This window comes from Syngnathus scovelli, chromosome 13, assembly GCF_024217435.2.
Source record: "Syngnathus scovelli strain Florida chromosome 13, RoL_Ssco_1.2, whole genome shotgun sequence".
Taxonomy (NCBI): domain Eukaryota; kingdom Metazoa; phylum Chordata; class Actinopteri; order Syngnathiformes; family Syngnathidae; genus Syngnathus; species Syngnathus scovelli.
The window spans coordinates 9,244,832-9,258,044 of NC_090859.1; the positions used below are offsets into that span (position 1 = coordinate 9,244,832).

The 13,213-nt window shown below is 40.1% G+C and overlaps 1 protein-coding gene and 1 long non-coding RNA gene across 6 annotated transcripts in view; one reads left to right on the forward strand and one right to left on the reverse strand.

Moving 5' to 3' along the window:
- Positions 1-13,213, forward strand: part of LOC125979967 (uncharacterized) — a 71,992-nt gene that overhangs the window by 35,810 nt on the left and 22,969 nt on the right. For all 5 annotated transcript variants that reach the window (XR_011088021.1, XR_011088019.1, XR_011088018.1 and 2 more), the window contains exon 5: positions 12,279-12,387. This is a non-coding gene — a long non-coding RNA (uncharacterized lncRNA). The remainder of the gene's footprint in view (positions 1-12,278; positions 12,388-13,213) is intronic.
- Positions 242-8,227, reverse strand: lman1 (lectin, mannose-binding, 1). The gene is made up of 13 exons (XM_049738876.2): positions 7,920-8,227; positions 6,882-7,036; positions 5,870-5,977; positions 5,505-5,566; positions 4,962-5,061; positions 4,765-4,888; positions 4,357-4,415; positions 4,084-4,216; positions 3,771-3,958; positions 3,208-3,284; positions 910-1,078; positions 711-835; positions 242-632 (listed from the first exon to the last, which is right to left on the reverse strand). Exons 1-13 carry the CDS (start codon positions 8,191-8,193, stop codon positions 596-598), a joined length of 1,611 nt encoding a protein of 536 aa, XP_049594833.1. The 5' UTR covers positions 8,194-8,227; the 3' UTR covers positions 242-595.

The window sequence follows — 13,213 nt, forward strand, 5'->3', positions numbered from 1 at the left end:
GAGCATTTGTGGCTTCTCCATCCATCATCATTATTATTGCACATATAAACCACTGAGAACTACAGTGGGCTAACTCCATTTTGGTCATTGTTAAATTAAGTGCAAAAAATTGTCCCATTTCAAAATATTTGTTTTGTTTATAAAAGACAATTGGATTTGCAGATCATTTAGTCTTCAATGAAGATAATATTTATGCTTATGTGTGTGTACATGTGTGTGTTTTTCCGTTTTAGCGCAAGTGTCAAGTGTTAAACAGGTTTTCAGCTTTATTCATACAAAATGCACATTTAAAAAAGACACAGGGTTTTTCTTTTTTTGTCAGCAACGGTTCCAGGAACAAAAATCAAAAATCCCAAAAGATGTGACCACGCAAAAATACTGTCAGGATTAAATTTTGTTTCTCACTCATTATAAACAGGATCAAATTAAGAATGTGGAGATAATTCAGCAAAACAAAATTCTTGCACATAAATCATATTTTCCTTTCTGGTACAATAAATTAGGAACTCTTGGGAGAGGAAAAAAAAACATGGAGGGGGGGATCACCTAAAATAGACATTCCCTCATTTACATATTGGATACATTTTTTTCTGCATCAAAAAAACTTCTTGGCTGCTGCTTCCTGTTGGCTTCTGCAGCACAGAAAAAAAAGAGAAATTAGCAGCTCATTTAATTTGAATTTAAGCGATAAATAATAAGCATGAACTTACTTGTACATGATATAACACAAGAATAGAACTGACTGGACCACAATGAAAATGATGAAATGGACGGTAGACAAGCAGGAAGGCAGGGCGGGAAGCTCGGGGCACTTTTGGACCTTCTCACCAGGATTCTACAAGGAGTCCTCATATTAGTGGGCAGAAGACAAATGACGCGACGATGTTAGCATTAACTTTGCATTCTGACCTGAGCGCCACGTTGTACCAGGTGCTCCAGGTCGCGTCTGACTGAGTGCAGGTGCTCCTTGATGTCGTTGAAATGCTGAATGCTCTCGTATGTGGCCACGCCGCCACCCTGCTGCTGATGTTGTTGCTGGGGCGAGCCGATCTGCTTCAGAGATTCGTAGAAGGCGTTCCTGGCGAGAAAAAAATAAGAACGTAGTATGATGGTCACAATTTTTGAAAAAAATTAGCTTTATTAGGAGAATTAGGAAAATTGTAAAATTGCTTAAACAATATCAGTTATGAGTCAAGAAAGTCAAGTCAAGAAAAAAAAAGAATATTGATTTAGATAAAGTATAGCAATCAGTAGAAAGGTTTTTCTAAGGCCGCTCAAAAAGCAAACCAAAATACCAAAACAGACTACGAGTCTAATTTTCATGTTGGCAAACACGACCCACAGTGGGTATCACCATTTTTGTATATATATATTTTTTTTTTGCAACAGTGATATAATTTGTCCCCTGTTTATCTTTTAATCCCTATTCACCAGGGGATCTGTATAGCCAAAGTTTGAAAACCAGAAAATTACCATCTGATAAAACAGGTCATGATTGCCAAATTAATCCCTTATAAAAACATGTTTCAACATCAGATTACAAGGTCTGAAAGGGTTAAGGAAACGACTCGCTGTGATGCTAGCAGACAGAATTAGCGCGTCTGAACAATAATTGACACATTTAATGTGTATTACAAGAAAAAAAGTTGTAGTACTACAAGAAAATAAAGCAACGGTACAAGAAAGAAGCTGTTATGCTACTGGGGAAAAAAAGTAAAGTTAAAGAAGTAGCAAAAAAGTTATGCTACCAAAATTATTTTTGTGTTACAGTAAAACATTGTTGTGCTACAGGTAAACAAAAGTTACGCCACCATAAAAAAATATGTTACTACAAAATTGTCAATCACATTGATACTATTTTATTGCATTAATTGAAAAAAAAAAAAAAGTGATATTTTCATTGGGTCGCCTTAGTCATACAATAAATCAGGGGGGAAAAAAAAGACTTCTTCCAGTTGATTATAGGCAGGCAGAAAGCAGTAACTTTCGCTTATCATCTTAAAGTACATCTAAGACGATTAGGACAGAGGGTTAAAAAAAAATGGACAAACGAAAGGAAGTCCTGCAGAGCATCATTTGGAGTACAGACCACGTTGACCCTGTCCGTGTATGGCAGATGTATTTAAAGACATCTAATCTGATACGGCGCTAAGACGTGGCCTTTTCTTTGCAAATCAACATGTAATTTGTTTTCATATATATTAAAATAAATCTCCCTTGAGAAAGTAAGTGAGCGTTTATTAATAAAGATGGCATCTAATCTTCATCTAGTGACCCATTTATGAGCATTTTCTAATCCAGCGACAAGCCGTAAATCAGTTAGTGCGTTTGAGGCTGGACTGGCCTTTTACTGCCGTCAAACAAATGATCGACCTGAAAGTTGTGGGTCAATGTTATAGTGATCATAATATATATTATTTTTTTAAATCATGTACGCACATGGGATTTAGGCCACGTGGACAGCTTGCTTCTTTTATGATACATGACACAGATTAATGTTACATAAAGTGAAATCTTTAATATTGTGATTAATTCGGCATGCAGATGGCACGCTCAAATTAAGACACAATCAAACAGTGACGGCCACAAAAAAGGAGACATTATTTAATCATTAAAATAACAAGCTCTGCCAAGGAGTATTAGGGCCACGCTGAAAAGGAAAGAAATGGTAGCCGCAGTACATTCATTTTATTCTTGTATAAGTCAATTTCCCCCGAATATACTTTTTTTTGCTGAGGCTTTAATTTGAAAGGGTGTGAACAACCACACATACAATATTTCATGATCTAATATTTCAAATATTCTTAACTGTTTGGGTACATAAATAACACAGCCATCCAGAGCTTCACCATATAATAATGTACATTATCTTAGATTTCTTTTTTTTTTTTAAATCAGGCAGGCTTTCACTTTCATTCAAGAAAATGACTTTTGGGGGTTGTTTTTTTGTAGTATAAGACCCCAGAAGTTTAAGAAGATTATGGGTGGGTATTACTGCGCATATCATGCCTTGTACACATACCTTTAAAAACAAACTTACTTTCGCATGGATGTCATGAAAGCATGATCTTGGGATTAGCATGGCAGACAGTCAGACACCTGAGATGTGCGCAGCCTGAGATTAAATATTCTTTCCCGGGGTTTAACTGCTCGGATTTTCTCTTTGTTTTGCCTTTCAGCTGATGCTAAAAAACAAAAGAGACTCACCTAAACTCATTGAGGTTCCTGAGCAGATCCTGTTGAGAAGATGCAATAGTGCCCAGCTGCTGGTTCGCCACGTCCAGCTAAAATAAACAACAGCATGGTAGGAGGAGCTAACTTTGGGAAAAATAACATTGTTTGACTTTGTTTCAATTGTTTAAAAATGTGATTTGAGCGTAAACAAGCAGGAAATGGCAACATGAAAACAAGTAATGATGTCATTTTATAAAAAAAATATGCTAACGTCAAAAGATTTTAGGATTTAACAAATACAACCTTATTTTCTATTTAACAAACCAACACTTTAAGTTACTTTTTTAGAAGAAAAACATTATATTTTATGCCGTCAACAAAGACCTTTTTTTCTGAATATTATAAAAGTATTTATTTATTTATTTAATCTTCAGCCATGAGAAAAGTCGTAATGTGACAAGAATGATATGATAAATATCGTAAGAGGAAAAATATATTATATATTTTACAAGGTAAAGAAGTTGGTGCAGATGGCATAAAAAAAATCTGAAAATAAACGAGTGCTTTTCCAACTGTGGGTTGTAATATTGACCCACCTGTCCAGAGCCGGTGTTGGATCCCCTTTTGGAGATCTCATCGGTGACGATGGTCACGTAACGGCGCTGTTCGTCCAGTATCATGGCCAGCTGCCGGTTGAGCTGCTTGATCTCCAGGTGGATGCGGTTCTGACCCTCAAACACCTGACGGATCTCTCGATCATTCACACTCTCGTACAACTCTTCAACTGCATAGAAACAAATCCAGGTAACAAACGAATCAGAAATGATCTCATTTTCCAAAACATTTACACTCATGTCATAAAAGAAAAAAATGTACAACAAAATTGCGGTTAGCCTCCTCAGTACTAACTTGGCTCTCCTTGGACGTCAGGGTGCTCTTTCTGGAACTCCTCTTTCTTTTTGTCAAGCTCTTGTTGGAAATTGTGGAATTCCTCCTGGTACTTGTCCTTGTCTTCTTTGGGAATCTCCGCTTCTGGTAGGGGCTTCAAGAGGGCAACCACAAACCCCACAAAAAATGGTCAAAAAAAGAAAAGCTGCAATGAATTCAAAAGGGGCTTTGGACTGATTTGTTAGCACACAAGTGGTGGGATTCGGAAAAGAAGTTCTAGCAAATGGAACTCACTGGTGTCTGGCCTGGTTCCGTGAGTTGGAATAACAAGAAGGACAAGACGTCATGGTCATCTGGTGCAGAAACAATGTAATGGGAAAAAAAAACAAAAACATGATTATTACATAAAATGGTGGCATTAAAACAGGACGGATATTAATGTTATGCGGAATAAGTATTGCTGGAATGAGTTTCTTAGCGCTCTTAAACAATATGAACGCTAATTAGAAGCCCTAATTGACTGAGGCTTCATTTGAAAACCTAACCCTTGTTTGAAAACATTTGCTTTAGGTCAAGCCTCTGCCCTTGTTTGAAGCCCTAACACAGTAATTAGAGACTAACCCTGGCATGAAACTGTCCTTTTAAATGCCAACCTTGACTCACAAGCCTAATTTGAAAGCTTTTGCTCCACCATCGAATTACCTGCTAATCCTCCAGTGGCAGCCGAGACACCGAAGAAGCCCTCGGGAGGAATGATCATATCATCCACCTTGGTGCAGAGCTCAAAGTCGTTTGCGTCGGGAGTGAATCCATTGTTGATCATAACCTGCCAAGCAACGTCGGATTGGCATTAGAGGAAGTGGGTGTAATCAATAAGCCAAAATTGCACTGGTGCGTACCGTCAGCGTCTTTTTGTAGTACGTCACTTTGGCTCTGATGGGATACGGTTTGTTACGGAAGTCTCGCAAACACGTGCCCAACGCTTGTGTGCTGCCGTCACTGCCAACAAAATCAGACAAGGATTTTTGTTAGTCATGGCCTGGCCTGGTCCTTACTGTAGATGCAGCATCTAAAAATGGGAGGATCATAAAGCATCAACAGCATACTTTTAGCACGGTACATAAAAAACTAAATTCACTTGTTAAATTATGAACATTTTGTTCATCAATAGCTAGCATACAACCATAAATAACACCATTTTTTTTCTGTACATGTGACCTGTTTTGATTAAATACTGTACGTGAAAAAACAAAAAACAGTACAGATTCCAAGAAAAATGGCAGCTTGGAAAAAAAGTGATTTCAAGATTTCACTGGTCTGCGGGAGATTATGGAAAGATAGGGGATTATTTACTTTCAAGCAAATATAATCATATTTCCTAATCTTCTTTAAAGTTGCTCAAATGTGAAAAATGTGAGGTGGCAAAGGACGGGCTTACTTACTTTTTGTGGTCGTAAACAAGTTTGCCGTTGTTTCCAACTACGACGATAACCGGGTTGTTTTTCTGGAGGGCACACAAAACATGCTCATCTTGAACAAATGCACACACAAACCTGTTACCTAAACATGGTCAAGCCTGACCTTCTGACTATTTGTTTCATCACGATGGCGAGATAAGCAAACAATGTAAATCATTAAATTAATCAAATCACGGTAATGATGTTAGGGAATTAATATTTGATAATTGTGGGAAGTAAAATTGGATTATTGGCAATATCAATCAACCTTTGCCCTGTTATTATACATGTTGCCTTTCTTTTACAACTCAGACACAAAAAAGAAACGAATCTGTGGACTTGACACTGACCTTTCCGTCATTGTCGAAGGAGTCAAAGAAAATCCCGACTCCGTTCCACTTGTCAGCGGCGCCGTAGACGGGCCCCTGCAGGCCTTGCTCTGAGGTGAACCAGATGGCCTGTCGATACAAAATGAGACAAAATTCAAGCGTTTGGCCGAGACAAATGCAACTATTATGTTTTTATCATGGGAACACAATTGTAAAAAGAACAAAATATCATAATTTTGCCCCAGATAAAGAAAGATACACTTTTGGCCAATATTGAGGTCTCGCATACTGATATAAACACCATTTCAACACAATCAGAGTAAAAACAAATACCCTGTGAAATATCTCAAGAATTTCTGGACCCCCCAGCCAACAAAATTGACCATAAATCAGCAATTACTGCAGGTACCTACACGCTACACTTATTATCAACTCCTTAGGCCAGATGATGTATTCTAATTTCTCATACAACCTGTAAGACAACCACAGAAGAAGCAGCTGCTGCCTTTGGGTTAGTTAAACACACCGCTCCTATCTTTGCTTAAATTAGCTAAACATCATTCCAACTTGCTTTATGCTGCTATTGTAAGAAGAGACTTGTTCTTTTTAATTCAAGATGAAGCTCAACCTTTGTGAGTGCAGTCTTTTCTGGAATCGAATGAATGAACAAACGAACCAACGTAATTTTTTTCGTAGCGATAGGCGAGTACTGATAACAAGTATCGGTTCGGATAACAGCACCAATGTAGTTACTTTTTGTTTCCACTTTCCGCTTAAAATAAATATTTCTTCATTCATTTGCACTGTTGGCGTGCCGTTTCATTAGATTAACATGAACAAAGATAAATAGTAACAAAAAAAAAGGAAGAGAGACAAACCAATGGGCAGCGTAGATGCTAGTTGGTGAAAATAAAAATGAGCAAACATAGTCAAGGAGGAGGACATGAGAATAAAATCAATGTTTCCTAGTAAGAGATCCAATTTCTCTATAAAAGTGCCCCTGTGAGCTTTGACTCTATTAGCTTTTTCTTACCAAGCCGTCTGCTCCCATCCGTCCTCTTCCAGACACCCGGAATGTCACCTCAGCCTCCCAATTTTCGAAGGACGCCTTGTTCTTGCACCATAAAGACCCCCGCTGACTCTTGAGGGATGGCGCGATACGCACCTGGTCCTCACTGGGGATGGCATCTGCCGGAGAGATGAGAGCGATACACTTTTAAGCACATTTTACAATTGCATGAAGTTCCTCATGCCTTTCTTCATGACATGTCACAGCGCGCTGAAATGATCCAGACAAGTAAAGGCAATATTGGAAGGAGGGAGGGACTTTTTGTCATAGGTGATATTGGGCAAGACCCCTTTTTGTGACTGGCTTAAGTCAGCACTTTGATCATTCAGCCGCGTCAAAATGACATTACTAAATAGTATGTCGCAATAGTCTTTGTTGTTTAGACAAGCAGCAAAGACAGGGCTCCTTTAGCAATGCTGGTTTATACTTGCCTATAAGAAGCACTATTTAAAGACACAAACCCCTTATGTTGGAAAAATAACGTGACACATGCCTAATTAATCAATTTGCATATGCACATATCCATAATTTCTTAGACATAACGTCTTGCTTTTGTTATGCCTTGTTGTATTCGGCTGTCTGCAGCCAAATCGGAATTGCAAATGGGGATGTGTTCTTGGCTGAATAAATATTATAAATATTTACTTAAAAAACACGGCACCTTATGACACCGTTGCCCTTTTCATGTACCGACATCAGACGGGTACGTTATCAGTATTTTATGAATGGAGGCTGCACAGTGCAGAAGTCCACAACTGGATGACACGCCAATCCAAAGGGTCGCGTTAAGCTAGTGACGCAATTGATCAGGTTTTCAACTTTAGAGTTGAATGTCTTCGTCCTTTAACTCATCAATGGCATTGACAATTACCCAAAACATGCATATTAACTGGGAAGGTTTAAAGGGGTCAATGTTGACGTTAGCACCGCTAGCTCAGAGACGTTACAAGCCACGATGGGTTTTGCATGCCCGGAAAGTAAGTGCATGACATCTGCATTTACCGCCCATGTGGATCCAGAAGGGGATCCTGCCATCCGGCTGGACCAGATGTGGCCCCTTAAAACTGTACTTGTACTCAAAGCGGCGGTGAGGAGCCGCATCCGCCGGGTCCGGTGTCTTCGCGACAGCGTCCGTCACCGCGTCGTTGTCGGTGATCGTCACTTGGGCGACACTGCTGTGACACAGCAGCCCTGCGAGAAGCGCGACGAACATCCTTCCCGTCGCCGAGATGGAAGTCCGCCGCAGCCTCTGTGTTGCAGCTCCGGGCACCGCCATGTTTCGTGTCAGTGCTGACGTAGCGCTGAGTGAGGCAGCACACGAGCATGATGGGATGCCTGGAGGCCAACAGGGCGCCTTCTCATTGGTCCACGACTTTCGCTCGCACACAATGCTGCGGTGGCCGGTCGGGCCTCCAGGGACGTGACACGACACACGTTGAGTCAAATAACACAAGTCAACACAAGCTGGTTTTCGTGGTTTACAGCACAGTGGCAATGTCAATAATACATAATTAGCCAGAAAACAGGTTGACATGTCAACAGAAAAAAGTTAAGTTTTACAACAAATAGCACCCCCCCAAAACTACTGAGCACACTACATACCACCAAATTAGCCATAACAACCAGTAGTCCAAAGTATTCATCATAAACAAGGCAGAAGTTTTATTTCTAAAAAGTAAACCTGCATATATTTTTATAAGACACTGTAAAAGTTTAAATATGAACAATTGGCCATCCATCCAATTTCCCTTTCATCATCCTCACTATCTTGCAGGGTTCAGCAGCCTGCAGCCAAAAATCAGCCCACCGTCAATTATACTTTATGTGGCCCACTGGATGACATTAATGGAAAATTAAGATGTCTTGTCTTGTCAGTTTTTTAAGAAAAATGGTTCATCCTCCAGCTCTTGGCTGTTCCGCTTATCCCAAACAAAACCGTTGTATGGATGCATCATTCCCCCTTAAAAAAAACAAAGACTATCATGTTGATGAAACAAAATCTAGCAACATTACTTAAACAGGTGAGCAATGAATTAATTTTGAGTCATAATTAGCGCGTGTTAAATTTTGGGTCAGTATTGGGCTGTGAAAGCCACAGCAGGAGATGCAAGGTTGACACAATTGAGTCACCATTCACTTTCTGTTGACTTTCACTGGTTCTGCCCCCGTTGACCGAGGGGGCCCCAGCGGCCTTCCCTTCGGTGTAAACCTGCTCTTGTCGCAACAAAACAGGGCTATTGTGGCAACGCTAATCTGGGGATTTTGACTCTTCTGTCGCATGATCAGCAAATGGTAAGAAGTGATCTGTGAGGCTTTGGAGTGAGAAGGTTTCATGTGCGCTGCCGGTGTCACTTCATGTTAAACGCTAAGATTTTGTTTATCCGCAAGATCCATAAACATGCATGGCAGATGTGATTTTTTTTAAATCGGAAAATCATAAATCAAAAGCTCTTGTCCTTTATCCCTCTTAAAGTTCACAATAATGGAACATAACAATCCTGCCAGTGCAATAACTGGTCAATTGGTTGCTCACTGACCCCCCCCCCCCCTCCCCCATTGATATTTATGTTAAAAATGCCATAATCGTTCTTTCTTAGATACTACGTATGTATATTTCACATGTTTTTATATATATATATATTTGGGAAAAATATATTGGATTGTACATCACTGCAACAACAACCACACTTTGTACAGGGTATTTCTTTTTCACAGTATTGGACGTCATAAATTGTCAATTTTGCGAAGCGCACCGTAAACGCTCAGTGGATTTAGAGAATAAGATAAATAAGAGTCCTCTGTGCCTTTGTGCCCAAAGTCCTCATTAGGGAGTTAAACCCGCACTCCTTTGAGGCCAAACGTGGGATTTAAAATGACAAAAGCCATGCTAATGGATCAATTTAGCTCAACACAATGCCAACCTGCTAGATGTTAATGGGTCAGCGGTGCCTGTGAAAAGCTCATCCCGGTAGCCAGCGCAAATATTTGGCCAGTCAATTATACGTTTTGTCGTCAACATGTCATGTGTAAATCAATGTAGAAAATAACACAGCGGAAGTAAAGAAAACAAAAACGTATCTCATCCTACCACTTAGTCTCAAAGTAGTATTTATCTTTGATTATCATTGATATACAAACTGGGTTATATGACAATCTTATTATTTATTAACCAATGCTATGACCAGCCCACTCAAATAGAATTGGTCTTATGAATATTAGATCACAGCCTTCTAAATCCTCGCAAGTGAATGAGCCCATCAGAGAACATAATCTCGATTAAATGATCAGCTCATCAACAAGTTCTGCAAAAGCCAGATAAAGATCGTGATTATTTGAATCGGGTGTGTTGGAGGATGGAAAGATCTAAAACATGCAGGATAGCGGCCCTCGAGCATCATGCATCATGTCACACGAACCGTCATGCATGATCCATACAAATGGACTATCAACATCTCCCTAGACATATTTTATGGTTGAGTCACTCAATGTAGTTTTTTGTGTATTGGAATGTTTGATGAAGTACTGTAAAGTATGATGAGGATTTTTTTTTTAATGGTGTTTCTATAGAAGAAAACATTTTCCCAAAAAAGATTAGCCCAATAAAAGTGGCTGAGTGTTGCACATGCTCCATCTTCACAATGGCCCAGGGTCCCACCTTGGAGGGGGCTTCGCTCCAACAAGGTCCAGTGTGGTCCGGCCTGGAGTGGGTTAGACCACTCATCGGACTTTGGCACATTCATTTCAGCAGCAACCTTCACGCTCATTATTTAAGCAACAACGACAATGGCATATGCCCCCCCCCCCCCCCTGTCCATTTATGTGCAGAAGTGTGGTGGGGGCTGGTGCCCCCGCCTGCCCCCTTTTAGTGTGCCCTGCCAGGTCTTTTCAAAAAAGATACCCTCAACTTTCCCTTTCTTCCCTTTGCCGAAACAGATTTCTTTTTTACTCTTCAGGCCTCTCATTAACTCCGCTCATGCTCGCCATGGTTTGAAGTGGGCGGGCCTTGTGAAAAAGCGACCAATTAGGGGCCTCATCAGCTCCAATTAGACTAGACAAAGCCAGAGTAAAGATAACTCAAGAGTGTGTGCGTGCGTGTGTGTGTGTGTGCGTGTGTGTGTCGATCCAGTGTTACAAAACTTGGCCATTCACAACACCAGATGGGGTGTGGTGGGGTAGCGGGGGCTTCTCTCCAGGGCCAAGTGTTGTTGTGCTGACAGGGCCCAGGGGCCCCCCAGGAGTCCCAGAAAGAGAGCCATTCAATCCTCTTTTACCTGTTTGCAATCTCTTATTATTGTCCGCCTCCACTCTCTCCATACTTCCTTCAACAAGGAGGGTGGGGGGGGGGGGTGGGGGCAGATGGATGTTAAGGGGGTGCCTTTCACCTCATTAGAAGCGCATTTGCACTGTCTCCTCGCTGCAGCAATGTATTTTTCTTTTTTTTCCCCTTTTTACATCATAATCTTCCCTGAATGGAGGATTTTTGGAGCGCTTAATTTGCTGCCCATGCTAAACGCATTCATTAATGAATTGGGTAACACTAATTTTCTCCCATTCAAGCGGTGCATCTCTTTTAGGGGGGGGGCTAAATAACGAGGGGAGGTGGTGGTGGGGGGGGAGATATAATTAGGATACAAGGGTCCACTTCAGTAAATATTTGGAATCTTTTAAGGCTTACCCTCGATTAATTACTTCCACAAGAGATTTTTGCAGAGGGAAATGAAGTGCCAACTTTCCTCTAACAAGATAAGCTTGTTAGGGGAGGCGTTCTTCAATAGCGGGGGCCGCCATTTTAATCAAACGCATGCTCGGAAAATGGGCTCATTACGGACACAAAGACACGACCCGCAACAGTGATGTCATGGTTTGTCGTTTGTTTACACAAATAAAGACAACTTGGAAAGGGTGGATAGTGTTGATCATTACACTGACGTCATTGTTGTGATAATGGCGGATGACAATTCAGGCTGTCAAGTTGTATAACTACATAAAAGCAAAATCAGTAAGACAAGTCACAACTACTTTAAAAAAAATCACATGAACATTTATTTCGGTGATTTATTTTTTAAATTATTTTTGCAAAGGTCACCAACATGGTGGCCTCCAAGGACCACATGAATAGTCGGTGGCTTGTTGTGATTTCCTAGGAACGTTGCGCAAATGATCCTTTGAAAATGTGAATACAAGCTAGGATTTATTTGTCTTCACACAAATGAATATCATCAGTTGTTAATAATGGCATACAATAATATCAAAAGTAACTTGCTCATTTTTTTATTTCAGACTTGTGTATCATATTGGTAACCCTTCGCATTAACAAATAAACTTATACAACAATCATTCATTGCAATTTTTCTTTTGCAGACCCCCACTTGGACGCCTGTGGTTCTTTGAACCCCACTTTGAATTGTAGCTGTCATGTCACCATCCAGTTTGTTGTGAGCGACGACCGCCATCTAGTGGCTCTCAAGAGGTACTGAGACTCTTCATACTTTGGGGGCATCCGGGGTGCAATATAATGACGTCATGGCACAAACCTAAAGATTACATGGTTTATAGTATAGTTGCCAAAGCAGCCGTAAATTGAACAACTAGAATGAGATTAGATGTCACCTCAAATGATGAAGTTTACGTTTTTCTAAATCAAAGCGGTCTTTGTAATGAAACGTCCGTCAAACCTGCAGAAACATGCTGTAAAGTAGAAATATGCTGTTGGAAAAACACTTAAAGCCCAAGTGGGTCATAATTTAGAGTGGCTTAAAGGAATGGACATGGTGCCATAAATTTGTTAACGTGAGCAGGCAACAAATTGTAGACTTTTAATTAAAAATAAGTGTTCCAGTTTGATTGCTGCCTTCTCTGTAATTGTCACAAATATTGCTAATGTTTTTATGGCATGTATATAGTAAATCCAAGCTATTATGGCTGGAGAAAAATCTGTGAAACCCACCCTCCCCAAGATAACACATAATCTTTAGATGCCACAATTTGGCGGCAAAGCACTACTTTTGTCTCATTGAAGCTGCTTATGTTGAGTATTCAATAAGTTAACTTATTTGTAGGACAGTTAACAATACTAAAATGCTACTTAAATGTTTTATTCTGGTGACAGTTTGACCCTGGCGCCGATTATTTCCATTATTTTCTTAAGTCTCCATTTTGGAAACACGTAGAAGCACAAGTGATGAATGACACCAACGGGGCACTTTACAGTTTTCTTGCCAGGTTGTTTTTCAAGAAAACAACAATGACATTTAGCTCCTAAGATTAGAATTTTTCTTCATCCAAACGTCAATAGG

Excerpts from the sequence above, each read along its gene's own strand:
- lman1 (XM_049738876.2), bottom strand. The coding sequence starts at position 8,193 with ATGGCGGTGCCCGGAGCTGCAACACAGAGGCTGCGGCGGACTTCCATC. Across the intron at positions 7,037-7,919 it reads CTTCTGGATCCACATGGGCG|ATGCCATCCCCAGTGAGGAC; the intron begins GTAAATGCAGAT and ends TCTCTCCGGCAG. Across the intron at positions 5,062-5,504 it reads CTTGTTTACGACCACAAAAA|TGACGGCAGCACACAAGCGT; the intron begins GTAAGTAAGCCC and ends TTTTGTTGGCAG.